Source organism: Pundamilia nyererei, unplaced genomic scaffold (assembly GCF_000239375.1).
Source record: "Pundamilia nyererei isolate P.nyererei 1_Seehausen unplaced genomic scaffold, PunNye1.0 scaffold00063, whole genome shotgun sequence".
Classification (NCBI taxonomy): domain Eukaryota; kingdom Metazoa; phylum Chordata; class Actinopteri; order Cichliformes; family Cichlidae; genus Pundamilia; species Pundamilia nyererei.
The window spans coordinates 1,845,284-1,872,405 of NW_005187464.1; the positions used below are offsets into that span (position 1 = coordinate 1,845,284).

At 40.9% G+C, this 27,122-nt stretch overlaps 1 protein-coding gene across 2 annotated transcripts; it reads right to left on the reverse strand.

Annotated features, from left to right (window-relative positions):
- kcnn2 (potassium calcium-activated channel subfamily N member 2) lies at positions 1-27,122 on the reverse strand. Of its 2 annotated transcripts, XM_005735299.1 has the most exons (9): positions 26,209-27,122; positions 25,712-25,807; positions 11,061-11,479; positions 10,644-10,785; positions 10,377-10,487; positions 10,171-10,298; positions 8,357-8,365; positions 5,450-5,519; positions 1-2,049 (listed from the first exon to the last, which is right to left on the reverse strand). In XM_005735299.1, the coding sequence occupies exons 1-9, from the start codon at positions 26,989-26,991 to the stop codon at positions 1,774-1,776; spliced, it is 2,034 nt and encodes a 677-aa protein (XP_005735356.1). In that variant the 5' UTR covers positions 26,992-27,122; the 3' UTR covers positions 1-1,773. The 2 variants fall into 2 exon arrangements, with proteins under 2 accessions (XP_005735356.1, XP_005735359.1); XM_005735302.1 differs by lacking the exons at positions 5,450-5,519; positions 8,357-8,365 and having other exon boundaries at positions 1,948-2,049.

Below are 27,122 nucleotides of genomic sequence, written 5' to 3' on the forward strand. Positions count from 1 at the left end.
GTTTAATTCTTTATCGTTTAAGTCGCATACAGTATAGTCTGTCATTGGTTTCTATGCTGCTAAAGTTTGTGGACGGAACATCTGTGTTTTGTCAACTCTCTGATTGATTTATTGGTTAATGAGTGAGCTGGTTGAACTAGACCTGTGATGGATCTCCTCTGACCCATGCGATGCTCTGTGAACCTTGGAACGGCTGTTTTAAAAATACACAACCATTATGGTCGTATACTGAGTAATAATGCATAAAAGGGTATGTTGGACACATCAGGAGATCTCACAGTTCATATGTAGCTACTGTGCATTAATGACCAAAGTGGATATATGAATAAAATCAGAATATATGTTAAATCAATTGTGGACCGTAACATTTTCAAGTGTAGTAAATGCCAATCACATTTACCAGCCCTGCTCTTCCAGCTCATCCAGCAGTATCATCCAAAGCGTATGCTGTAAACGATAGATGAAGTGTGAAGAATACCACAGTTTTTAAATCACACTGTTTGTTAATTAGGTTCAGGAAAAAGTCTCACAGACAGTTTTATGTATCTTAACTCCAGTCCGAGATATCCTTACCATGTGCTAGTTACGCTGAATCTGCCTCTTAATCGATCCCACGTTGTTGTTTGTTTAGTTTTAAGAGGTGTGCTTCTCCTCATTAAAGTATATAAAAATAGGCATTTACTTTTTAAAAGGTAGATATGGTTATGGTTTTGTTGTTCAGCATTTGATGTTGCCCAGCTGGGATGGCAGCAAGCATAAAGAGCACAGGTAAAAGAAAAACAAAGGACAGGAGGTGAGACACAGCGAGACTGGGGGTTAATTAGTAAATGTATGATCACTCAGTAAGTTTCTAAAGACTTTTGCAGGTCTAAGATGATGCTTCTTTGTGAGAAACAGAAATAGGGCTTCGATTTGAATCATTAACACTAGCCACAACTCGATAATTGACAATAATAAACCCATGCCCAAACATTTAAAATGTTCTTCTTTTAATGAGCAACGTATCTTTATATCATATCTTAGTCAGCATTGAAGTGCATTGATTAAAAAGTAAGTGCAAGTACAGGTTCTGATGCATTCATTTTTACTAGAGGATTAAATTATTTGCAACGTGGCCCCAAAAAATAGTCATTCTACAGGGGCACTCTGCAAAGGAAAACCATTATAGTTGATGCTGTTTCTAACCTAAAAGATATATGCTGTTTTCCTCATTTCAAGCTTTTAAAGTTATCTCTGAGTGACAGTGTGTAGGAGCGATTTTCATCTGGCTTCTGCTGTCAGCTCACTCCAGTCCGTAAACCGCAGCACTTTTCCTCAATATCACTGCCATGCTCCCTGACTGATTTCTCAGTGGTTTCTCGGTTTCCTTTGAGGAACACAGAGACTGAATCAAGCCAGCAGAAGCACAAAGTCTGTGAGAAGCACTATTTTAGTGCAATAGTTTCACACTTGGTAACTCTGCTACCTAAAACTGGCTACCTCTGCATAGAGATGGAGAAGAGTTCTTATCACAGCCCCATCGATAGGCCTTTTAGTTGTTACTGAGGGAAGCGCCATTATTTTTATGTCACCAGAGCAAGGATAACAACATCTTTTGAGGTAATAAAAAATAAATAACAGCATGAAGTTATCCATTAAAATGTATTGTCCCCAGTATCTTGGATTCTGTCATCAGAATTTGGATAATACTTATTGAAACCATAAGGCTTTACGATAAATGCAACTTGGCCATATGATGGCAAAAGTCTCCAGTGGAGGCGTTCCCCCTGGACTCTAGCTGCTCTCGGAGGAGGTGGGCGGTGCCGTGGAGGACGACCTCCGCCGGGACACTGACTGTGAGCGCTCAGGGCTGTGTTTGTCATAAGGCTGGAGCTGCACCTCCAGGAAGTCCCTGTGCTGCTGGCTGATGACCTGGCTGATGAGTCCGGGCAAAGCTTGCAAGTTACTCAGTAGAGTCTCCAGCTTCGTCTCCAGCAGGGCAATCCTTTTCTCCATGTCCTCCCCTCTCTCATTCAGGTCTGATACCATGTCATACATGATGTTCTGAGTCTGGAATAGGAGAGATAAAACAAGCTTATTGTTAACATTTTCAAACCGATGTTACTTTTGATGGACCACCAGAAAATTTATTATACATTAAAAAAATAGGGAAAATGCATTTTCATCACATCAAGATGCACTGATAGTTCTGAAAAGAGAAGAAAGAAAACTGGTTACAAGAGGCTACGAGTGCTAAAGATTCACTGTTCAAACACATCAAAGTCAAAGTAAAGAATGACTTTAAAATAATAAACTGATGTATATCTATTTGTACGTCTGTCTGAAAACAATACTCACATTCTGCCTGCAATTTCAATGTCAGAAATCGTGAATAAACATCAATGGCGCTATGCTGTGTAAAAGTGCAATAAACGTTCAGCTAATATGATGCTTCCACAGTCTGAGTCAGATCTATAAAGCTCACAGTTTCAGATGTTACAGGCTTTTTTCACTGTATTGCACAATATTTGCTTGCTAAACCAAGATAGAAGGAAGAAAAAACTCACCATCACATTCAAAGTATTTTAGGATTTCATGTTTCTCTTAAATGACAACAAAAAATGTTCATGACTGAGTGCAGTAATGACACGGATACACTCAACAGCCACTTTGTTAGGTACACCTGCTCCACTGCTTGTTAATGCAAACTTCTAATCAGCCAGACTGCTTTGAGTTGATAGGATGGCAACGGGAAGTCAAACAACTCCTCGTTACAGCTAAGGTATGCAGAAGAGCATCTCTGAATGAACAACATATTGATGAGCTACAGCAGAAGACCACACTGGGTGCCACTTCTGTCAGCTAAGAACAGGAAACGGAGCTACGATTTACTTGTAATGGTGTGGAGGATATTTTCTTGATACACTTTGGCCATTTAGTACCAAATGAATATTTAAATGCTACAGCCTAACTGAATATTGCTGCGGATCTTGTCCATCTCTTTATGCCCTTTATGGCCACAGTGTGCCCATCTGCTAATGGCTGCAGGATAGTGCACCACGTCATGCCCCTCAAATCATCAAAATTGTACTCAAACGCCCTCCACAGTCATCACAACCTAATCCAATAGAGCACCTTTGGGATGTAGTGGGATGTGAGATTTCCATTATGTGCAGCCAACACATTTGCAACTGTGTGATGCTGTCATGTCAATATGGATCAAAATCTCTCAGGAGAATGTTTCCAACTTCTTGCTGAATCTGTATCCCGAAGACTTAATGCAGTTATGAAGGCAAAAAAGGGTCCACCCTGGTATTAGCAAGGTGCATCTAATAAAGTGTCCAGTGAGTGTATACACCTTACGCCACACACGAGATCAGCCTGTACAGAACCTGCATAATATGACAGGATGGTGATTGCACCAATGTTTCAGTTTATGTGTCAGGCTGCACGCTGTCGTAATACTTCACGGTAAGATGTTCCTGCGCAGGCTTCTTGAGCTGAATCAACAGTTCAGATTTTACAAACTGCTTTATGATACTGCCATTTTATCCATCTTGTCTGCAATGGCTTGTGTCTCACCCAGAGAAACCTTCACCATCCTTCAAAATAAGGTCAGAGGAACATTATGGGAGCACAGTATCTACCGTAAACTGATCTAGAAGGGTGAATTTTATTTGGACAGTTTACAGGAGCTTTATGTTTTCATGCAGACCAGAGTACATTAGTTTGTGACCTTGAGGAGACAGGAAAGGTGCCTGCTGACTTGACATGATGCTCTTCTGATGCATCAGCCATCTCATAACACGCTATTAAAAAACAACAACAAGAAAAGAAAAACAAACAAACACACAAACAAACAAAAAAACCTCCATGAAAATTATATAACTACCGTATAACTACTCTTCTCTAAAACAGTTTGGGCTTCCAAAATAGTCAGCAACAGCCTAAGAAATTCATTCACGTCCAGATGAGAAGTGGTGGTGAGGCTGCTGGAAGGCGGTCTCTGAGGTACTATTCAGTGCAGGACTAATAACCCCTGGCAGCTTAGAGGCGATGTCATCCATCACTTACCTTGTCCTCTTCTGATTTGAGGCGGGGATGATGGGATAGCTTGTTTATATGAATCAGTGAGGACTAAGGAAGCCATGACACTACTTAACCTGACAACTGTTGTTAGGGTTGTGCTATTAATATCAAATCAATCCAATAAAGGTCTTTTTCCTCTTAGTGTAATTAAGAAATGATTGCATCCAGGCACAGGCCTCCAAGCTTCAAACCGTGAAATGAAAGGAGAACATGCTCAAATAAGGTGGAATGGATGATAGAGAGCAAGAAAACCATTAGTAGATCATTGAGGAATGTATGTGATGGAGCAAGAATACAGGTGGTTAATAGACATCCACTTGGGCTGTAATGTAAAACCGCAAATTGACATTATAAACCAATTTCTGTACAAGACGAGGGAAGAAGCGCGAGCAAAGTGGCAGAGATGGTTGTTAAAGCCACTTGAGTGAGCACTTTTGTAATTTAAGGATATGTACTGGAAAAAATGAAAAAGAAAAAAAATTCCTGTGGAAGGAAACTGCATTCAGCCAATGTCACATCGTTTATGTCACGCTGGATGAATAAACAGGGTCTGTATAAGTGACTCTGGAGGAGATAATGAAATAAGGGGATACGTTATGATCTGAGGAATTTCACTGTGCACTGCAGTGGCAATGCATCTTCCAAAAAGATATGTTCAGCTCTATTTAGCTCCGTCTTTCCACCGAGAGCGTGAAAAGACTGAAGCCACACTGCCCTCCTATGGTTGCAGACTCGTACAACACTGGCCATAAGCCACCTTACTCAATGTCACGTCGCAGGTTTCCGTGCTGTTTTACAGCATGAGGTGATTAGGCAATATTAACTAATACCTTTCATGACATGCTGGCCTGAATCCAGTTTGACTGTGGTGTACTTTTGAATGTCAGAGTGCTCTGCTTTTCTCTCCTCTTTTTCTCTGCCTTTATTTCTGGCTGAATCATCAGATCACAGTGTGTCTCCCTTTCCAGGTTACTGTTTCTGCTGTGTCAGGCTGGCGCACTGCCTGGTCTTTCCCTAAGGTTTGTCGACTTCTGTTTAGTGCATCTGGAGACAAACATCAGAGAATACATAGAGAGAAAAACTGTGCCGGGTTTCTCATTACTCCCATTCAGTAATTTTTTTGTCCCGGGGACAGTGATTTACACTGCAAAATAAAGATGCGTTATTATTTCATACCCCAAGCAAATTGAATTCCAGGTGAGCGCAGTCAACCGCAATCAACACACAGATTGTAAAGCCTGTCTGTTTATTTGACACCTGTAGACTTTGATTTATATTAGAAAACACAACTAATTCAGCCAGTCAGCTAGCATGCATCGGATTCAGCCACACAGAGGGAGGAAACCTACAAAGGCAGCAGTGTACTGTTAGTCTAGCTTACCTTAGCAAGGTCCACTAGTGAGTTTGCTTGGTCATTCAGCTTGCGTTGCTCCATTTTAACACTTCTCAATCTGAACACAAGACCATTCAGAACCCAATAAATTAACGCTATTAGTGTCGATATGTTTTTTCTTTTTCTTTTCTTTTTTGTTCTTGTTGTAAATTTGTGCACACACAAGGCATACACATGGAGAACACTCCCAGGACATGCATGGGATATGTGTAGAGAATGCAGGGTTTGGAGGGGCAGTCTGCTTGGTTGAGCTGCATGCAAGTGGAAAGGAGACCACAGAGAAAGAAAGGGTGGGGGGGAGGAGAGGGAGCTGCCACGGGGGGTGAATGAAATCAGCTCTGCGTCCTACTCAACCAATACACACCACAAGGGAATGGGGGTGGGGGGTCATATCTGGGTACAGTGTAAACAGCATTTATCAAGTCCTACTGTATGTCTTCTTGACATATGAGATTAGAAAACGTCAACAGCAAGGGTAAAAAGGTCAGCTGTTGTTCCTGTAAAGTTCCCTTCTGGTTAACTTTTTTCTCTTTACTATTCCCATTTAGTCACTCAGAGAGCCAAAAACATCACACACTGTTTTGTATTAACACAGAGGGTAAAGTTGAACCTTTATACAGCAGCCATGAGCCTGCTTCCCTTTTGAGACTTTCCAATATTCCCATTAAAACAGAGAAAATCGTGTCATCGTGACAACTTTTTTTTTCTTTCTTATTTTTTCTTCTCTCTTTTTTTTTAAGTGACAACTTAAAGAATCGTTTTAATTGTTAATTGTGGGCAGGAAATGAAAAGATTTTTCCAGAAACTCTCTTGTGGGCTAAAAAACCATGCAAAACACTAATTTTTCCATCACCCAAAAATCCTACCTGCAAAGACTGAAAATTGCCTACTTTATAAAATGTGCTTAAATAATTTACAGCTCCTGTTTAATTATGCTACTGAAGCACCATTTTAAACTCTTCTTCTCAGGGGACTTAAAAACAGCAAAATGTGCACTATTGTAGAGTATTAGCCACGTGGCATCAACATATTAAAGAGGGTTTTTTTCCTTCCTCCTGAATCGCTTAAAAATAATAATACACCATTAATACAGTCTGATTCTTAGGTGATGATTGAGGGTCAAATTTTAAGATTGCTAAAGATGAAGAAATTCAAGAGTCTTCGAGGGAGACGGATATTTCATCGAGAAACTCCCAAATGTGCAGCAAAGACCAACAGAGAGTGCCACAGAAGCCACTAAAGAAAACTTCAAGCATAGGGCAAAAATGTCCTGCCACCTTAGCCCCATTATGCTTCATACAAAGAAGACTCTCAGACAAATGCAGAACAAATTTCAAAACATCACTCTTATATTCTTCTAGCTATAATGAAACAAATAAAGAAAAGAGCAGTAGTCTGCTCTAAATTACAGAAGATAATAGGTGTTCGGGGTTACATGGTTTTGTAGTTGACATGAGACCTGTTAGAAATATACATTTCACAATTGGAAGACCAATAGCTGTCAGAGGGCAGGTTGAGGTGAGGGCGAGAAAGCCTGCTGACCTTCTATTTTATATTCAAAGTATGTTTTCCACAATCAGTCACTGCTCATGGGCACTTCCCTTTGTGAACGGGCACTTTATATGCGGTTGGTGTTCATCGGGGGAAAACGGCTATGCTAAGCGTTTCAATCTCAGTTAGTGCCGCTCCACATTTTTTACCCTCTCAAGTTGCTTTATTTGTCATGACCTCCATTAAACTCATGGTGAAAAGAAATGCAAATTATTCTTCAAAGTAATGGATGGGTCTGACGTCTTCTTTTTTTACCCCCCGTCGCCCTTGTCCCTGCTGACCATTCACACTGTTGGTCACAGTTGCAGCCTCTCGAGCACAAACGGGATTTCTTCAAGGCTTTACCCTGACCTTCCTCTTAGGTCACTTCCCTCTTTGTTCAATTCGCTGATCTCTGAGCTAACAAGCGCTCACTGTCCTGCTTTTTTTTTTTTTTGTCCCCACTATGGTTCCTCCTTCAGCCTTGCGCATGGAAAAAGACTTCCTCCCCAAAGGGAGACATTTGATTTCACAGCCGTTATGGCCTAAAACATTCTGCAGGACATTTGGCTAGCACTTGTGTCATACCGTGCCTCTAGCACGAGTCATCCAAATGACCTCAGTGTTGTTGTGTCTCCAAACTCTTCTTGCATGGCAGCTGCATGTCGTTGCTATTATGCTGTTTACCAGCCACGACAACAACAATGGACTGGCATCTCTGCTACTGTGTCATCCAACAGGGAAATGGAGGAAATGTAGCTGCAAATGTCGTAACAGGCGTAACAATGGTTCCACTTGCCGAAAGATGACCCTGAGCCCTGATCTGTGCGAGCGTGGCCGCTTGGGCGTATCGCATGACTTTTTGGGGTATCACAGAACGTACACGTCTGCAGGCTAATGCCACTCTGGTCGTCATCCTTCGGTAGGTGAAAGCACAGTCGATTGGAGTTTAATCAGTTGCTTTCTGATTAAAGATCAAAAGTCTCATCACATCCATGCAGAAATGGAAAGAAAAACACCCTCCATCATTGATAATTGAAATTCACTTAAACTGCATCTGTGGGTGTGTATACAATGTGCAGCGCATGTCTGTTCACTAACAAGGTGCCTGTACCGGTGATTTAAATCAGACAAAGAAAAATGTGATGCTGTGTGTTTCGTCAAACTGACATGCCAACTAAGAAAAACACACTTTTAGCAGGTGTGACTGGGTTGTGTGAAGCAAAGATTTTTGAGGGATGAATTTCACTTATCAAATGAGGGAGTGTAATTTTTTTTTTTTTTTGGTAGTTATTGGGTTCAAGGACAAGCTCTCGTTAGCATGCACACAACAGGTCTGTATCTACATGAGAGGCGAAGACTTACTTTCGAGCTCTATTGCATTGTGTCGACACAAACAGGAAAAACAAAAACAAAACAGGAACAAAAAGGAAACATGAAGTAGACAAATGAATTATTACAATATCAGATAAACATAGTCAGATGGCAAACTGTGTTTGCTCACGTCTGGCTGCTGAAACCCTCATCGCTACACTGTCACCTGTGAAGAGCAGCCACCGCTTCTCCTGACTTCCCTCATCTTGAAACCAGTTTGTCATTTTACCCTGCGTGGACCGTTTCTGGTGGTTGCAGCTGCTTTTGTTCTCTGAATCTAATTTAGCCTTTTCTGGTCCTATCAGAAAAACAGTGAATAAAAGCAATCTCCCTGTTAATGCCGGCAAACCAGAAGTGTCTGTTTAACAACAGCTTTTACCCCCCTCAACTAATAAGGATGTGTGAGCAAAGTTTTCTCACTGTCTTACAACTTTGACCAGTAGAGGAAGTCAAAGATTGCTGTAGGCCTATTAAAAGCCTCCACTTGTTAATCCACTTCCTATTCTATATTAATTGCACGCCAGAGTTTGTCTGTCACACCCTGCGATTAGGCTACAGGCCCTACTTAAAACTCTCCCACACGAACCCCGTGAACACTCTGCCTCATAACCGAGACCGAATCTCTCTAACACAAAGAATGTGACCAGGAGATGTTGATACCACGCTGAGTGGTCGTTCCAAGCACACAGAGCAACGTGACTTTTCCCAACTGAATCTGGTTCTTTATAGATTGCACTTAGCTCTGAGCTATTTCCATTATTAGGCTGTCCAAGAGAACAGGAGGTGGACATGAGAAGCCGTCATCAATGCCGCGAATCACCTGAACCCAACAGCAAGGGCATAATGACTCGAAAAGCAGCAACAATGAGAGAAAGCTATTAAACTGCAAGTCTGGATGCGGGTTGCAGCAGCAGCAGACAGTTTGTGTATATTTGTGTTTCCCTACCTTCCCAATAAACATCCGAATGCCGTTAAAACTTAAATGTGTGTCCAAAAGATTCATGAGCAAAGCAAAGTTGCACACAGTACACCATATATATATATGTGTGTGTGAATAAAACCACAGAAAGCAAAACAAACATACAAACAGAGGACATTTTTACTTGAGTATGAACAATATACCAGCGTATTTGCTATTATTTATTCTAATAAAGCGCCGAGGTGATTGCCAGTTAATGAAAGAAGCCTCAGTGTGGCTGTGCTGGTAAGCACTGTAAGCTGAAGGAAAACAACAGTGAGGTGAGGTTAAAATCAATACTGTTTTGGAGTGAGATAGCACTTTGGGGGTCCTTGGGGACCCACTAAAACACTAGCTGACAGGTGAATGTCTGAGCAAGCGCTAGAGGAGTAGAAACCGAAATGTGTCAGCCCTGAGGTCAGCCTGACATCTGACTCACAGCGAAGAAGACACACAAGAGTCAACTTGACAGCAAAAGGTGGAGAAATCGATATCATACTCCTGTGAATTCTGTAAAACCTGCATATTTTGAGGTAAAATGAACTTTACACAGAGTTTCTTTTTCATGATGCTAGTTTATGCCTTTTAAAAAACGGGTAAATGCTTTACAGGAATCTCCAATGAGTCATTGTGTATATATACATATATAACATTCAAACATCAGCAGAGGAAGTTGTGAAATCAGTCAAGTCAAAGCATGGTTATAAAAATACAAGATCCTCCAAATCTATGAGCACAAAGCTTTGCTACAGGTGTCAAACAATTCAGATTTCAGGTTTGTGTTGCTCTGGTGAATGAAATTGCTGAAGAAAAGTGGCGAGGTCAGGGTTAAGAGCACGGCACCTACTGGTGAATGGCTTGGAGAAATTTTCTCTGGTGCTTCCTGACTCTGGCGTGGTCCATCTTCCTCACCAGTTTAGTGTTCTTGTAGATGAGCCACGTCTCCCTGAGAACGTTCGCAGCTGTGTTTTTCACCTTAGGGTGCAAAAACAAAATTGCTTAAGACTGTAATGAAATAAAGCATCTATGACACCTTGCAGCGCTTTCACTTACTCTTTTTGTTAGCTGGGTGTCCATCATAAAATTGTGAACATGTTTTTCAGCTTTGGTTAATTCCAGTTTCTTTGCCACCACAGCCACCACCAAGGCAGTGCAGCCAGCGCCCTGGGAGCCAGAGAAAATATACAGCGTTCCTTTACTTGTCAATATTTTTCAGTCACGATAAATTAGCAGCAGACAGGCTGCTTTTACATAATTAATAAGAGTCTTTCAATAGTTTCACAAGCTGATAAAAAAACAAAACAAGCATCATAATCTCACCATAATGCCAGTCAGGAGGCAGACTCCTTTCCCACAGTACGTATGTGGGACCATATCCCCATAACCAATGGTAAGAAACGTGATTGAGATCAACCACATGGCTCCAAGAAAGTTGCTGGTTATGTCCTGGTTATCATGGTACCTGTAATGAATAATAAATGTATCAGACTGACACACCTTCATGCACCTGAACAAACTGCTACTTATTTCTTTTTTAAAAAAAAGAGGTTTTAGCGACTGTAATGCCTAAAATCCAACGTTTCAGGACTCTGCAGTTTCATAATCTTTTCTTACAGCTTGTGTTAATCCTTCTATCTTGATGCTCAGACAGAGAGTGAGTATTCTATCTATTTTTAAGCCTTATCTATGTTTCATGCTGAGCAGCGCGGCATAGCATGAGAAAACTGATCCAGGCACCTCTCGCAGGCTCTCACTGTCCATGCAGCGATTATCCATAGCGAGATGGTGAAGACCAGCAGCACAGTGCCGGGGCAGATGGTCATGAGAGTCTTCATCACAAATCGCGTGTTAAAGTTAATCTTGTTGAGTGCACCGATGCTGCGGGACGAGGCATCGGTAAAGAGCTTGCTGTGCAGCAGCATGACGCGAGCGATGAGGTACAGGCGCAGGAACATGGGGATGGACAGGATGATGTCCACATCTGCATCCGTCTTGGATGCCACGTAGGAGTAGGCCAAGCGTGCCGTCCAGGTGAAGGTGTAGTTGCCTGGGATGGGGTGTATGGCGCACACCAGGATCTCCAGGCAGATGAAGAAGATGCGCTCGTATGTCATGGCTATCCTCCAGTCATCAGCTGCATTGTCCACCATAAATAGCTGCAAGGAGAGGGCACCATGAGAGTGATGAAGGGTAGAAAAAGCAATCAAACAAAAGGAAACAGCTGAAATTTTCATCATGTTGACACAGCACACTACAGGAAATCATTAAGCCCATTAAAGAGTAAACAGCAAATCGCCTCAAGCCATTAAATTACATTTAAAAAAAAAAAGAAACTGTGCTCAGAACATTTGAAGGAAGTGTAGCCAAAAAAAACAGAAAAGATTTCATGACAAGGGGAGGATGTTACAAGCTTTCAGATATTTACAGATATATACAACATCTAATGACCTCAGCATGGCTTTAATGTCATATCTGTGTTTGTGAGCGCACCACACCAGGTGTGTAAGTTTTAATGCCTTAAGGAACGTTTGTTGCTATTTTTCCCATTTCCTTTAATGCCAAAGGTCTTTGTAACAAAATAAGACTGGGGCCGGGTCATGTTTACCACTGTGTTGCATCACCCCCCCCTTTTTAACAACAATCTTAAAGCATTTGAGAACTAAAGCTTTGAAAGTCAAACGTTTCCCCATTTTTGCTTGATGTGGGATCGCATCTGCTCAGCTGTTTGACTTCAACACAGACTCACTGTTGCGATGTGTGTAAAACACCGGAAACCTCTGAGAAAGACTTCTGGATGGCAATATGTTCCTCTAAAACCTGCGTATGCCATTCAGCATTAAAGACGCTTTTGAAAATGTGGAAACCTTTGGTTGTTCTGACCACAGCAGAGTTAGTTTCCACCCCAGTCCATCTTAAACGAGCTTGGGTTCAGAGAGGATTTGTGTCTTTATTTTCTTTGATCTGAAAGCAGCTGAAAATGGGACTACTTATAAAAACGACTGCGATTCTTAAACAGTTAATGCAATACTTTTGTTACAGCCATCGATTTAAATCTGAAAGTCTGCACTTCACCCACATCTCAATTGCTTGATTTAAAATCCACTGTGGCAGTGGACAACTTAACTGTTGGTACAGTAAACGGTTATTTCAGCATCAAATTTAAAAAACAAAATAGTCCAAAGACTTCAGATGTTCACTTATGATTGTAAACCAGTTTTCTTTAAAGTTTTACCTTTTCAACAAAACCGAGACATTTAAAGATTGTCAGGGCAGTATGGACTTTTTAAAGCTACTTTGACGTGAAAACTAAATAATGTAAAAAGAAAAAGAAAGCCAGGAAACGGCAGACTCATCAATGCTGTATAAAACAGCTTCTGCATACAATAAATTATTGAAATTTCTGGAATAAATGACAATCCTTAGTGTAAAGCATCTTAGTGCCTGTAGAATAAATTGTTCTGAAGATGACTGAAAATTTTGACTTCTTCATTAAAATGCATTAAAATAAAATATTATTACATCAGGCAATACATTAGCGGTGTGCAGTAAGCATTTTCAACTTCTAAGCAGTATACTAATGAGAACATCTGCCACCTCCACATTAGCATTAGGTGCTGATCGCCTGGCCACCCTGACCAGAAGGCTGGCTGTCTCACTGGGGACTTCAGTGTGAGTGGATTTCAACACCTCCCATCGCTCTTCTCCACCCCGTCCTCTGTCATATATACGCAGGAGCTTTCTCACATGGTCATTCCTGCTGATGTCCCTTCACTCCTCTTTATCACTTTCTACAGCTATCTTCAACTCGTGTCCTCACACAACTACCAATATCAGCTCCTTCACGGTCTCCACTTCTCACGCTAAAGGTTGTAAACAGGCGATCTCAATTTTATACCTGTTGCTTTGTACTGTGAGGCTTGTAGATAAAAAGCGCTCCAAACTGTATTCCTCTCTCTGACACCTCGCACTGGTATCCCTTCTCTAATGCACCCGCTCTATCCACTCAATCACATCAAGGTCCTGCGCCTGTACAAGCTGTCACAAGTGGCAGTAGATTTTTCACAAAACGTTGTTGTCAGCAAATCCAATCGAGGTTTCCTGGCAGCTTTTTTTTTGCCATGAGAGCAGACGCCTTTATGAAGGGGAAAAAAAGAAAAGAAAAACTGCACTATTACGTGTCGTCCGAAACCTCCCTAATGTACTCGGTAATAAATTATGGGGTGTCCACTGACTTCTCAGGCTTAAACATTATATACAGTACAATGATTTTGCTTACAGCCCTCTGAAACAACATCCTGCACAGTTCTGTTCATCTTTCAGCTCAGAAATGTACAAGAATTATTAAAGTAAGAGGAACATCTTCACAATTTGTCCTATTAATGTGTTATATAATACTGAAGTATTTGTTTGTTTACTCAATGGTAAGAAATGAAAATCAAAAAATAACCCAGATATTTAATGGAAGGATTAGTTTCAGGTTATGTCGTAAGTCACAGAAAATGCATAGTTAAAAAAAAGTCATGATGCTCGCTGCAGAGGTTTTGTGCTGATCTTAATGCGAGAGAACAGCTGAAACACTGCAGTTACTGAGTCGGCAGAGCGTTAGCGAGTTTTTCTCTCTGTGCCATTCAGAGGCGATGCCGCTCTGTAACTTTATGTGGTCTGCAACTATGTCGTTGAGTTTCTATTGTTCATAAATGCACATTTTGCAGGGGCAACATCTCACAAGCAGTCAGGTCATCTTAAACGTGTCAGAGATATAACTCGAGAGGTGGAGCCATCAAAAAACCCTTTTGAGTTCTCGCTTGGCTTGGCTCCCAGTTAAATCTGGAATTGAACTTAAAGTCCTTCTCTTCCCATACATGGTCTTGAATAATCAGGCCCCATTTTATCTTAAACACCTCATATTAATGTATCATCCCAATAAAGCTCCTTACTCTCAGACCACTGGCTCACTTACAGGATAAAAGTAGAACGGGAGGCAGAGCTTTCAGCTTTGAGGGCCCGGTTCTGTGGAACCAGCTCCCAGTTTGGATTCAGGAGACAGAAACCCTCTCTTATTCTAAGATTAGCCTTAGAACTTTAATTACTGATGAAGCATATAGTTAGGGATGAATCAGGTGACCCTGAGTGATACCTTAGTTATGCTACAATAGGTCTGGGCTGCTGGTGGATTCCCATGATGCATTAAGTGTATCTTCATCACTCACCTCTTTTAACGTGCTGTTAATGTTTTTATACATCACTCTGCATTTAATCATTAGTTATTATTGATGCCTGGCTCCACAGCATGTCTTTTGTCCCGTCCCCATCCCCCGAACTGGTCACGCCAGATGGCCGCCCCTCCCTGAGCCTGATTCTGCTGGAAGTTTCTTGCTATAAAAAGGAAGTTTTTCCTTCCCACTGTTGACAAGTGCTTGCTCATAGGGGGGTTCTCTGTATTATTGTAGGGTCTTTACCTATAAAGTGCCTTGAGGTGACCGTTGTTGTGATTTGGCAACATATAAATAAAACTGAATTGAACTGAATTGAATTGAATAGGAGTAAAAAGATTTTAAAGAAAATTAGATGACCATTTTTAGAATAATTCATCATTTGCAGCACATAATATTAGTAAACATTGTATCTGAAGAAATCCCTACACACAAAGGACAACACTGAAAAACAAAACTGACTGGCAAAGAAAAAAACAGGTTACAGAAATGCTGCTGCATCCTCTGCTCGTGTAAGATGGACTGAGGTGAAGTGGAAAGCTGTCTGTGTTCTTATGTATCAAATTTTAAATTCATGCTTGAATTCACGCGCGCTGCTCTAACCAGGCTAAAGAGGAGAGGGACCGTTCGACTTGTTGTCTTGCTGTCAGGAAAGGCCTTATTTATTTGTGTAAGACAATGCCAGAGCCCATTCTGCGCAGAGTACACAGCACGGCTCTGTTGCAAGAGAGTCAGGGTGAAAAACTGGCCTGTCTGCAGTTCAGACCTGTCGCCTATTGAAAACATTGGATTAATAGGCAAAAAAAAAAGACAACAAGAAGCAGCAAGAAGCATTTGATTTACAAAACTGCAGCAGCTGGTCTCCTCGATCCCCAAACATTTAAAGAGTGTGTTGTTAGAAACAGAGGAAAACCTGATCCTAACCTTTTTAAAATGTGTAGCTAGCATTAAAAATGTGGGTGTATTTTTCAAAAACAATTATATGCCTCTCTTTCAGCATCTATTACCTTGCCCTCGCACTTTTAATCATTTATATAGGGCTTATATGATTTGCAAATCAGTCTGTCTTAAACTTTATGACAAATCATATGGTCATAATTTTCCGGACACTCTGGAGGCATACATCATGACTCGGCAGTTTGCCAGCTACTCTCCATTTAATTTGGAATTTCTCATTATAGAAGCAAAAAGAAAACTGTCCCACTCCTGAAAGGCTAATGGGATCACTGACCTAGATTGTAATTTTAGCTGTGACATGTTACCTAAAATGGAATCGCTGAAATAGTCATGTTTCTCACATCTTAAATAAAGCTCCCCATTCAAAGCGTTCATCTCAAGGACAAAGCCAGCGCGCAGAAATCAATAAGACTGCGCTACAGACGTGTACGAGTGCTCCACATGCTACAGTTCGACAGCTTCAAAGGGACTCCGAGACTACAGCTTCAGCTGCTTTAATGCAGAGACGGCACACTGCACGCTTATTATAGCTTCTGAGCCAAGAAATGTGCAGGAAATATCAGCTGTCAACAAGCCGGCACAGTACAACACCAGCCAACAACAACAGCAACAAGTCCCTGAATAAATGGTACAACAACCCCACGTAGCCTCTGCAGTTCATTTGTATTTATTCAGAAGCTACAATCAAAGTCCCCTGCCCTCCCCCAAACACAGAAAACACGTGAATTAAATTTTCAGCTGTGGTTGTTCCTATCAAATGAGTGACACTGAGCTCCTTTAACAAACTGACATCTGACAAAGAAGTGTGTAACTCTAACCACAGCTTGTCCTGTTCAGCTTTCCAGCTGAGTGTAATGTAGACATGGAAACACAAGCTGTGTCTCCACTCACACTGTGGTCTCTTACTTACAGAATTAGCTCTCTGAAAGAGGCTAAATCTATTGTCTGTACGCGGCACAAGCGACGTTTTATTTTACATTTTAAACAACAAACCGGTCGTGTCAAAAGCAGTTACAAAGTTTGTTACCTCCAAACAATGTGATTAAACATTTAGCAGGAGCTTGCATAAGGAAAGCCTACTTGGTGAGTAAAAGCAATTATGGTAATGGATGACCTGAAATACAATACTCATGGGGCTTTAACCGCACAGCATGAAATATTTCATACTCGCTGGAAAACCAGCAGTTATGACAGAGAGGCGGAAGAAACTGCATCTATGGATGAAAAATATTCAACTGTGAGGTTTATTTAAAAAAAAAAGAAAAAACTTATGTTAACAGTGTGAAAAACAAAAGCCCTGATGAGAAATAGAAGGTTAATTATTTACAGCACAGATGGTTTAAGTACTATAAAAACAGGCTATAAATATAAGAATTTCAGTTACATCATAGTTACATTTTTTAATGTTAAGAATGAAAATATGAAACAATTAATAGAGGTAAAAAAAAAACAAATGAGTCCACAAGTAAATCTTGTGGTGATCATTAAATTATTATTACATTATTTTTTATTTACATATAGACAATTACATAAATGAAAATTATAACCACAGAGACATGATTATTAAAAATATGTCCAACCTAACATGAGAATAAAATAAAGGCCTGTGACTTGAGAAACATACCTGAAAGTTTATTTTTAAGATAAAGAAGGTAAAAAGAATCTATTTAAAGCGGTAAGAGCGCCGCATCTTAACCTCGTACACAGTGGATCATTAAGATTTGAAGATGAAACAGAGGCACAGCTAGAATAGAAGAAATCATTTTTCTTTTCAAAAAAAATCTTGTGCATAGACTTTCTTTGTCGTGCTCACTGTGTGGAAATATGACATTTAAATACGGTTAATCTTTTGTAAAAGTGGCAGAAACTTTATCAGGTGTCAATTAGCAACCTAGTTGCTAAAATCAACTTGTTTAATCTGCTCAAATGCTACACGTGTATGTTACTTAGCGTACACTTGTTAACCACTTTATTAGGTACATCTGTTCAAATGCTCGTTAATGCAAATATTTCATCAGCCAATTGCATGGCTGCAGCTCAGTGCATTTAGGCTTATAGACAGGGTCAAGATGACCTGCTAGAGTCAAAACCGAACGTCAGAATGGGACTGCAAGAAGATCTATGTGACACTGAATGTGGCATTGTTATCGGTGCTAGATGGGTGATGAACAGGCAACAAAAACTCAAACAACTGCTTGTTACAACCAAGTGATGCAGAAGAGCATCTTTGAACGCACAACATGTGAAACCTTGAAGCAGATGTGCTACAGCAGCAGAAGATCACAATGGGTGCCACTCCAGCTGGGAAACTAAGGCTATAATTCAGCTCACCAAAAATGGATAACAGAAGCCTAAAAAAATGTTGTCTGGTGATGGTAGAGCCAGAAATTGGCATAAACACGTTGAAAGTGTGCATCCATGCTGCCTTGTATCAGCAGTTCAGGTTGCCGATCATGTACTGGCTTGAGGGATGTTTTTTTTGACACACATTGGACCCCTTAGTAACAGCGCCGGTCTACCTGAGTATCTTGGTGACCATGTCCATCCCTTAATGGCCATAGTGCGTGCACCCATCTTCTGATGCCTGCTTCCTACAGGATAAAGCTCCATATCACAAAACTCAAATCATCTCCTGATCATGGTTTCTTGCATATGACAGTGGCCTCATATGACCCACACAGTCACAATCTAATAAAGCACAAAGATGGGAATGTGGAGCTGAAAAATCAGCAGCAGCTGTGTGATGCTGTCATGTCACTATGGTTTAAAATCTCTGAGGAATAATTCCAGCACCTTGTTGAACCTGTACAATGAAGAATTAAAGACGTTCTAAATGTAAAGGGGGATCTAACCTGGCATTAGCACCTGGTACCTAATATAGTGGCCAGTGACATTTCTGACTAGCACACAGTACAGCCCAGAGTGATGGGAATGCCATTAAGTCTGTGAGGTTATAAACTAAAGGATCAGGTAAAAAAAAAAGAAGAAGACAAGACCTTAATGGCATTAGATTAAAAGCTAAGGAGTCACTAAATATATTTCAGTACATCCTGAGGGGAAGACAAACATGTGCACATTATTCAGTGGCAATCCATCCAATAGTTGCCCGGACATATTATTTGAATATGAACTGTGTGTGGGATCACACAAGAGATTAGGATTTATCCTTATCTGCTCAGTATGAATGCCTATAATAAAGTTTCATGGTCGTTCCTTTAATAGTAAAATGCCTAAAAATGTAGTCACAAAAATAATAGATGAAAAACAGGCCTTTAAATTCTTACAATCTATATTCATCACATGGATATTGAAAGACACGTTTGTTTGTATCTATATATGTGTCCTAACCTTAACTGTGTGCCTTTATTCTAAAACAGCTCTCTCCAAAATCCCCACCTTACCTTAGGAAAAAAAAAAACTAAAATCAGTTCAAGAGCACAGACGTTAATCCCCTGCAATGTACAACAGAGCCCAGGGAACAGGGCGCCAGCCTGTTTCTAACTCGGGGCAAATCAAAGCATCAGCGGTTTCTCTTTGACATTCATCTTGTTTTCTGATGGACTTAAAATACAGTCTAATCACTCAGAGTGCATGCCCCTTTCCCATCATCGAAAAGGCTTCTTCATGTCAGTCTGAGAGACAGCACAGCCGAATATGTCTTGAGCTCATTCCCTGCCTGCCGATGTCCTGTGTCTGCACTGTGCAGCCCCGGAGGAGCTCACCTGCGCTGCTAGCTGGGTTGGTTACTGGTTTCACTACTCTCAATATAACTAATGGAGTGCAGCTCAATATTTAATCTGTGTAATGTGGAGATGGGAACATATATCTTGTCACTGAGAATGAAATCACTCAATCTCATTAGTGAATTAGGTTGAGAGGTTCAGTCCAATTAGGCATTAATGCAATGCTTTATTTATGATATCAAAGTGAGCCACTAAGAGGCCAGTTTGCAGAATAAATCGGAAGCTTTCGCAAATTCTGTTTGCTTTCGCTTCCGAGATTAAGTCTCACATTTGCATGTGCAATTTTTCCATTCGAGCAAAGTGAAACATTTCTGAGCCAAAGTAAAAGCTCATATAAATCTTTCTTTAAAGTGCTGTGGCTGCAGCCAAGTCGCCACACATTAATAATCTACATTCAGCTGCATGTTTGGAGTCACACACACACACAAAAAGAGTATTTCATAAATAATCTTCAGGATCCTCAACTCTATGGGTGGTTTGGTATCTGTGCCCTTGAAAGGCGGTACGTTCAGTGAAAACATTGAGGTCACCAGCCAGTGGTGGTTATCTGACTCCAGTCTGGAGTCTCAGGTAGAGGACAGATTTCACTGTGAGAAATTTAGAGCGTCTCCTGCAGTTACACCATATCTCTGACACATACGCAGCACTCAGGGGCAATCTGCAGAGCACAGCCAAGTTTGGCTTTGGCAGAATTTTGCTGGCACAGTTTGGGTGACGCGTTGTTGTTTTATCTTTTCCGCTGAACCGAAAAATGTAATATTGCGCGACTGTGAAACATCAGCGCAGACCCTTATCGCAAAAGTACACATCAAAGACAAAAAAAAACCCAACCCAGCCCCCAAAGCATTTTGCATTAGTTTAAGAGAACTCAGCAGAACTGTCATCACAAGGTAGAGTGACACAGCAGTGGCCTTAACACAACACTTTGATGTGAGAAGAAGAGGGAAACTTGCAAAATGTCAGTTTGTGTTCGCTTAGAAAAACAGAGAGAACTCATCAACCACCTCAGCAGCTTGCAGCTCATATCAGACTCTGACAAGGACAAAGCAAAGTTAGGAAAGAGCTACACACTCAATGCAGCTGTGTTAACTTCCACAACACAGCTGCATTGCCTAACTAAGAAGTCGAAAAATTACTCATCTGGAAGTATTAAGGAGACGTATAATGAGATTCATGCTTCCGGCTCTTTATCAAAGCTGGTGTGTAGAGGGAGGAATACATATAATTTTCCTTGTGGACACTAAAAAAAAAAAAAAACTAAGGACAAATCTTTTTCTTTTTTTTTAAGCACACTCAGCTCAGTAGGTCAGTCCTCACTGCCAATGCAGCACAGCAGTTGTATCCCTAAACAAATGACAGCCTGTGTCCGACCTCTCTCCTGCCTGCTCAGAGTGACCTTTTTTTGAGTTTTCAGTCACTCTGCGCAGAACAAACTCTGTGTTGTGGAAATCAGAGAGCGCAGACTTTACCGAGCTTGACAAGTAAATCAGTTTTAAGGGGCTAGAAGTGGTGGGGAAACCATTTCATCACCCTGACTTATGCCTCTACATCTGACAGGCATCTGTGAGTACACATGGATGTGCATGCATAATCTACTTCACTGCAGGAACAACATTTCCCACATGGCAAAGTGCACTTTAGAAACAGCAATTCATATTGCAACATTGCAAACACATTAGGCTCTCGTAGAGGCGTAAAAATGAAGCGCGGGGATGTGGATGGGGAGGGTGTGTTAAACCTAAGAACATTGCATAAAACCGAATAACACAACAGCTGACAGAGTGCTGATGCAGTAATGCTAAATAAGGATTCAGTCGATGGGTGTGTTTGTGTTTTGGTGGGCGCGGTGGTTTTCAAACTTTTTCTCCAGGGGACGTCATTTGCAGATAGAAAATAAAAATATTTGGGTTGGTGAAGCTCTACATGGGAAATCTATCATTTAAAGCGATTCGTTTCTGAACTCAGGCTCTAATGTCAAATATTTGGAGTAGCCATCCCTCATTTCTTTACATTTTGTTAGGAAAATGGGAAATAGATGCAGAAATTGTCTAAACAAATATAGAAATAGAGCTTGAACTCTTTTAGACAAGCTTTCTCATAATTACTTTTGTCTTCAAGAATAGTTTCCAGGCTTCTTGTTAAAGCGCTGCTTTGGATGCTGACATGGCAGAGCCTCCACTGTGTTTACAAAAGGCTGTAGACAATCTTTGCATCAGACCTGTTGCCACTGAGACTATTTCTGATGAGTCTTCAGTGAACTGTACACGAGTAAACTGAAGTGTCAGATGCATCTTTCAGGTCCTGCGTCAGGTCTTTGTTGGATTTTTTTCCAATTTGTCAAGGACACAACTTCCAGAGCTGTAGAGTTTTTTTTTTAGACCTGCCACTTCTTGTTTTGTCCTCCACTGCCCTGTTTCCTCAAAATTTTAAAGACACGCTCCACAGCATGCTGAGTTATGCCAAGTTTTCGATTAATAGCTCTTTAGGAATCACCTTTTGTTACAAAAATCCTATTTTAAGTCTGCCAAACTGGTTCAGCTAAAGAAATGGGAACAAAGGATGAGCTTTTGTGACAGGCTGCTAGCAACAAAGTGTCTAACAACTCAATTCAATATTCATTCTTTGCTAAGTTGTGTGTTATGTGTAGACACAACACCGGCTGATCCTTGAGTTAGGTGTTTTTTAATACTTGAATGGTTCATGCAGTAGGTAAAAATATTCCTCTGAAAATGGGCAATGTCCAAAGAAAATCTTTAAAACACCTCCATCCTGGAGAGCTATTGTTCAAGAGCACTTTAAAAAATTACACATCTTGTTCCTTGGAAAGAAAATATGAAGCAATTGTCGTTGGCTTTTGCATTGTAGTGCACATTTACATTGACTTCATTCATGGGAAAATACTGTACTTTTTGCTTTGCTACACTTACTACTTGGCAGCCTTTATGTGAGGTAAACAAAACATGGTCAAAGACAGAATGATTCAACTATCAGAAAGTTAGTTGGCAACTGATTCCTCTTTAGGTTTAGACTATTTGATAAAACACGAGTTTTTAGATGTTACGTTGTTCATTTCTTTGCAGCGAAAGCTTCTACTTCTGATATTTTAGGTAAACTTCCTAATCACATTTATAGATACATAAGAAACACTTTCAGTAGCTTTACTTTCAGCTGAGCTTTTAAAATGATTGACTTTATATGATTTTGTACTTTGTTGTTAATACTTGTATAGCATCTGATAACCTCTTTGCCACTGCCAGATTTCCCTGTGTGAATTTACGAATCACTGAAAATTTACCAGTCAGTAGTCGTATTCTTCCACCTGTTAAAGTAATGTTTCTGACTTTGGAGAAGCTTGTCTCAAAAGACTTTCCAAAACTGCCAGTGAAGCAGATAATCAAGTTAAAAATTAAATGCCAAATTAAAAATCAAGAACCCCCCTCCCCCCAAGAAATTCTCTTGTTTCAGCTCGTCTGGTGTGACAATTTGCTGGTTTTTGTTTGTATTACATCACTGTCAGTGTTTGCAAGCATTGTACAAAATCTCTGCATTTAATAATGGAAAAAAGGCTAATTCAGCACCAATAAACGACACCAGATTATTTAGAGATATAGTGAAGACTTAATGATATAAAATCTGAAGTAACATGATGTCACGTAGAAAAATGTGCATTTAAATCCATCCATCTCCATCAATCCTAACTGCAAAGACACTAAAGTCCAGGTGAAACTGGACATACACACTGAACATATCACCAGTGCATCACATGACTAATACACCCAAACCAGTTTAGAATCACCAGTTAACCTAACATGCATGCCTTTGGACATTTGCACTCAGCACAGTGCCTGCAGGTGACCAGGTTCAATCTCAAACCTTCTTGAAGTGAAGTGAATGTGCTAACTGTTGTATCACCCCAATTTAATCATCTATCAAAATATTGGCAATGGTAAAATTTGCATTGGACAAGTTTATGTCGTTCCTAATGCACCCGACGTAGCACCTCACTGCTAATAAAAAAGTCAACCTTCAATCAGGATTTTCAATTTGGGGCATTACACCTTCATTTAGTCCTGATATTTAAATGTTTAAGGATTCAATCTGGAGTCTGTTTCAGTTTATCTTCCTTAAACAAAAAATAAACCGAAAGAAAACAATCAGTTTGTTTTTTTCACAAGTGTATTGAGTAGCAGGCAGCACACGGACAGAGAAAATCAGAAAGAAAAACACATTTTATCAGCTCTCTCTGGTCTCTCTCTGTTCTGTGTGCTTGTGTGTACTTGCGTTTACCATCAGCAAGGCAGATTCAGAATTAATTCAGCCGTCTACACATGTGCATGTGTACGTCTTTGAAGGCACATATGTCAATCTGCAGGAACCAAAAAAGCCACAACTGGCACAAAAAACAGCAACAATTGACACAAAAGAGCCTCAGGCAAGGAGGGATGGGAGCAGCTGTTGTGGTGGATGTTGAAGTATAACAGTGTGAACTGGATTTAAATAGTGAGACAAAGTCAGTTCCAGGGACTGGTTACTCCCAAAGGGAATGTGATGAATTAGAGGACAGACCTTCTAATCAACTTGTATATTTACAGAGCAGGTCTAGTGAGTAAGACTGCGGTGACTTGATAATGTTTTCTGACTCATCAAAGTGTTCCAGCTTCTACTTCAGTCAGCGTGAATATGTGGCGAATTGCAATAATCAGCTGTGAAGAAACAACTGCCTTAATAAAGTTTTCTAGGTCAACAAAGGAGGAAATGTCTTTTATAGCAAAAAGAGAGCTATGCGGGGTGAAAAATGTTGTGGATATTGACGTGACTGTCAGAGGGGACTTGATCAAAGATGTCTGAGCAGCCTGCCTGTGTGTTAAATATGCATCTGCTGACAATTAAAGGAATGGAAAGAAATCCTTGCTTTAGAGCTAAAATAATCACTTGAGCTCAGGAAACAGCGGTTCCTCAGAGTCATTTTAAGCAGAGAAAAGAGATTTAAACTTCTTGAATCCATGTTTATAATATACAGATGTGTTGCTGTAACATTGCAGCAAAGATATATATACATAAAAGTAGTCTCAGCGTCTCAGCAAACTGGTTTCCTGTGAATGGGAACAATAACCGCGTGGCTGATGCAGGACTAATTTGATACCTCTACCTAAATAGAAACATGCTGTGTACAAAGAATGTCTCTTTACATCAAAACTAAATTGTTACACCGGTCGGCAGCTGCATAAGCAAATGGTGAAAAAAAGCTCTGTTTATGGACTTATTTATTTGCTCTGTATTTTAGCAGAAATATCCAATGGCCAAAAAAAAAGAGGAAGAAGAAGAAAAAAATGGGTTTGATACTTTCATACCAACGTATGATTTTCTTTCTAATTTATACACAGATCCTGGGAACCATCTGCAGGGGAAATGAAACAGCTTCTGTTGTACGGTGAAATATGATAATGATGCCTTTCTACCATCTCTTATGAAGAAAGGTTTACAATGAGAGATCTCAAGGCAGTGACACATTTTACTGTTGGGCTATTTTAATGACTGATCCTCTCCTGGGGTTTGTAGCTGCTAAATATACCAACAAAGCTGATGAAGATTCTGTTTGCCAGATGCAAGAGGTAAGAAGTGATGTTTTATCAAAGTGTAATGCACTATTTCATAAACAAAATGAGGCTACGTCTTGAGTTTGAGACTATAGACTGGCAACAAAGTGAAGAAATAAGGTCAGATGAAAACAGCTGGATCAGCTTTTACAGTTCAGCTGAAGGCATTTTTAAAATCACCCTCTTGTGCAAAGGTAAGAAACTCCATTAACATGATTAAACATGGCGTTGTTTAGTATTTGAGAAAATGCTTGGGTGGTGTTTCTTTTAAGGTGAAGCTTTTCCCATTTAGGTGAATTTAAAAAGAAAGAGACAGAAACACATCAGGCACATGGAAGCTGTCTGGCATGCAACGGAGGCCCATGCTGCAGGAAGTGAAACTTTGTGGCAAAGACATGAGTACTGAAGCACAGTAATGCAACAATGCTCCGAGGCATGGTCATAAAACTGTCATGTTGGAGTATCTCAGGCTAATAATCATTCATCCACTCAACCCTGCGAGGAGTTCCTTAATCTTCCCAATATCTATAATGAACTGTTAATGCGGCTTCAATAGCTGATGATTAGGCCCAGTGCAACAACCTCTCCCATCATTTACACACTCACAGGGCTGCAGAAAGTCTTTGATTCTTTGAAAGAAAAAAAAAGATGGCAAAGAAACAAGCACACATTTCACATGTTTCACAATGTTCATGCATTAAATGCACAAAATACTTAAATCTGACACTAAATGAGCAGCAATGACTTTAAAATCAACCTGTAACAGTGTAAAAGAAGGGAAAAAGTGTGCAGAAATACAGCAGATTAGACATGAAACTGATAAAACATGCTTTGATTAAAACAAAAAACAAAAAAACAACAGAGTGCATCAGCATTACCTGTATCTCCCTTGCATGGTAGATGATAATCAGCCCCAGGAGAATGATTGTAGAAAGGCTTATCAGGCATTTTAGAGCTAATGAATATAGGGATTCCTGCAAAAGAGCAAGGACAGTAAAGTCAAAGAAGACACAACAACATGACAGAAGATCTTGTCTTACATGCTGGAGTAACTCCTACTAATGTGCCAAAATAAATAAATAAGTAAGTAAAAAACTGCACGATTTAGCTTTTTAGGACACAGTGCAACAAATTCTAACATTGCAGCTTCTTCTCCCATTCATTTTTTTGGAGGTGATGGTGGTGGGGGGTCCCCTTCATGGCTGGACAGCTGTGGGCCTTTTGGCCTGCGTGCCTGGGACCTGCCTGAGAACACTTTATCCTACCACAAGTTGTTTAACGTTAAAAACACTTGTTTCGTGAGTCACATGTCCCCTAAATCAACTCTAGCCTACATGGGACTGCGAGGCACGGACTTTGAGTGGGCTATACGCACCTTTCCATACGCTCCCCATGAGAGTTCAGTCTCTATAACCATAACAACGATCCCAAACATCCCAAAGATTAAAGCATAGTCGCTGAGCCGTTTCCTTTTCTCAAACAAGGCCCTCCTGTGCCCCAGCTTCTCCCCAATGTTCTGGTTCTTCTTTTTACCCGATTTGGCCCCGCTGTGGCTGCAGCCTCCCCCTCCGTCTCCCGATGCGTAAGGCATCAGGGTGCTTGAATTATTCTCCGGCTTGGATACTAAAGTGTCCGACGCATCTGCGGCGGAGATGGGCTGCAAAGGCTGGGACTCGGAATCAAACTCGTGTATGTTTCTGCGGGACGAGCTCAAGTTGCTCAGCGGCCGCATTACGCCGCCGTTGTATCTGCAGCTGCTCATGGCTATTTCATTGTAGGAGTTACTGTCTTTGTGGCTGCTGCCCAGGCTGCCCCGCTGCCTATCGCGGCAATGCTGCTGCTGCTGCTGATGGTGAGGATGATGATGATGATGTCTGGATGAACTACCATGACTAGAAGGTGTGAACTCGCAGACACTGTACTGGCAGCCTTGCCTCGAAGACGTTTCCGAAGGTGCCCTTAAAGTTCCCACAGTGGCCGGCGACGTCCCGCGAAAGACGAGGCTTTTTCTCGCATCACAGGTGCAATTATTGCAGGTGCAGCATTGGTCGTGCTGCTTGCCGAGGCGATCCTCGCGTCCGCAGTAGTGCTGGTACTTACAGTGCTGGAGCTGCTGCTCTGGGAAGAAATCGTTCTGCAGCTGTAATGGGGTTTCCATGTCAGTGCTGCTTTTTAAAGCAGCGACCAGGCGCCACAGAGCCCCCGACAAAGGGCGTCACGGTCCTTACGGGAGGACAGAGCTGCTGCATGAATAGATCCATTTCGGCTCCGGTAGATGTGTGAGAGGAG